General features: G+C 67.0%; 1 protein-coding gene across 1 annotated transcript in view; it reads left to right on the forward strand.

Annotated features, from left to right (window-relative positions):
* Positions 1–1,008, forward strand: part of LOC111745543 (sulfhydryl oxidase 2-like) — a 9,294-nt gene that overhangs the window by 4,148 nt on the left and 4,138 nt on the right. The window contains exon 2 of the mRNA XM_023536466.1: positions 66–195. Coding sequence (XP_023392234.1) covers positions 66–195 — 130 coding nt within the window. The remainder of the gene's footprint in view (positions 1–65; positions 196–1,008) is intronic.

Below are 1,008 nucleotides of genomic sequence, written 5' to 3' on the forward strand. Positions count from 1 at the left end.
GTGGGAGCGAGAAAGGGGGACTCAGGAAAGAGGCCGTTTTCACCTGACTGGACGTGTCATCGCAGGTGGAAGCTGTACACGGCGGACCTGGAGTCAGGGCTGCACTACCTCCTGAGGGTGGAGCTGGCCGCCCACAGGTCCCTGGCTGGGGCCGAGCTGAAAACACTGAAGGATTTTGTCACTGTCCTTGCCAAGGTCTGCTGTGGGCGAGGCTTGGCCGCTGAGTGGGTGCCCAGGCCCCGGGGCTCCACAGCTCTGGGGTTGGGCTGACCTGAGCTCGATGGCTGCTCCCGTGCGCCTGCACTCTGCTGGTGCAGGCCGGTGCCCGCCGTGCCTGGCCCTGTCCTGGGCGCCGGGGACGGGGCTGCACACATTGAGCCTGGAGAGGGCGCTGGGCGGAGGGGCCGGGTTGGGCGTGGCTGGGAGGGCGGGGTCTGTGCAGGGGTTGCAGGTGGTGACCTCAGGGCCCTTGCCCAGGCCGAAGTGGGTGTGAGTGGGAACGGGGCGGTTCTGCCGCTGTCTGGCGGAGAAACTGGCAGGCTGGGCAGTGGAGTGTGGGCAGTGGGAGGAGAGCTGCAGGTCACAGCTCCCTCGGGGTGCAGCTGCGGCCACCAGCGCCGTCCAGGGCCTTTCGTGTGGATGGGCCTGGGCGGTGGGCTGGCCAGCGCGGCACCTTTAGTAGGGGGCAGGGTGGGTGGGTGGCTCCGGTGTTGGCCGACGTTCAGTTCCTGCCGAGAACTCTTAGTTCCGGGGCCGAAAACCAGGGCTCAGGGATCCGAGGTGCGGTCTTCCTGGCGCGAGACTCTTCCAGGGGGGGCAGAGCGGCGGGCTGCGGCCTCTCTGCCCTCTGACCTCTGGGCCTGGGAGCAGGGAGGGCCCTCTGCCCCGCTGCTGGCCTCGCAGCCACCAGACGGCTCCCTTGGGGGCGCAGCAATGCACTCTGAATTTCTTGTTACCATGACGCAGTGAGGAGGCTCAGTTAGTTTTAAGAGGTTTTTCTTGCCCAGT

Source organism: Pteropus vampyrus, unplaced genomic scaffold, assembly GCF_000151845.1.
Source record: "Pteropus vampyrus isolate Shadow unplaced genomic scaffold, Pvam_2.0 Scaffold157, whole genome shotgun sequence".
Classification (NCBI taxonomy): Eukaryota; Metazoa; Chordata; class Mammalia; order Chiroptera; family Pteropodidae; genus Pteropus; species Pteropus vampyrus.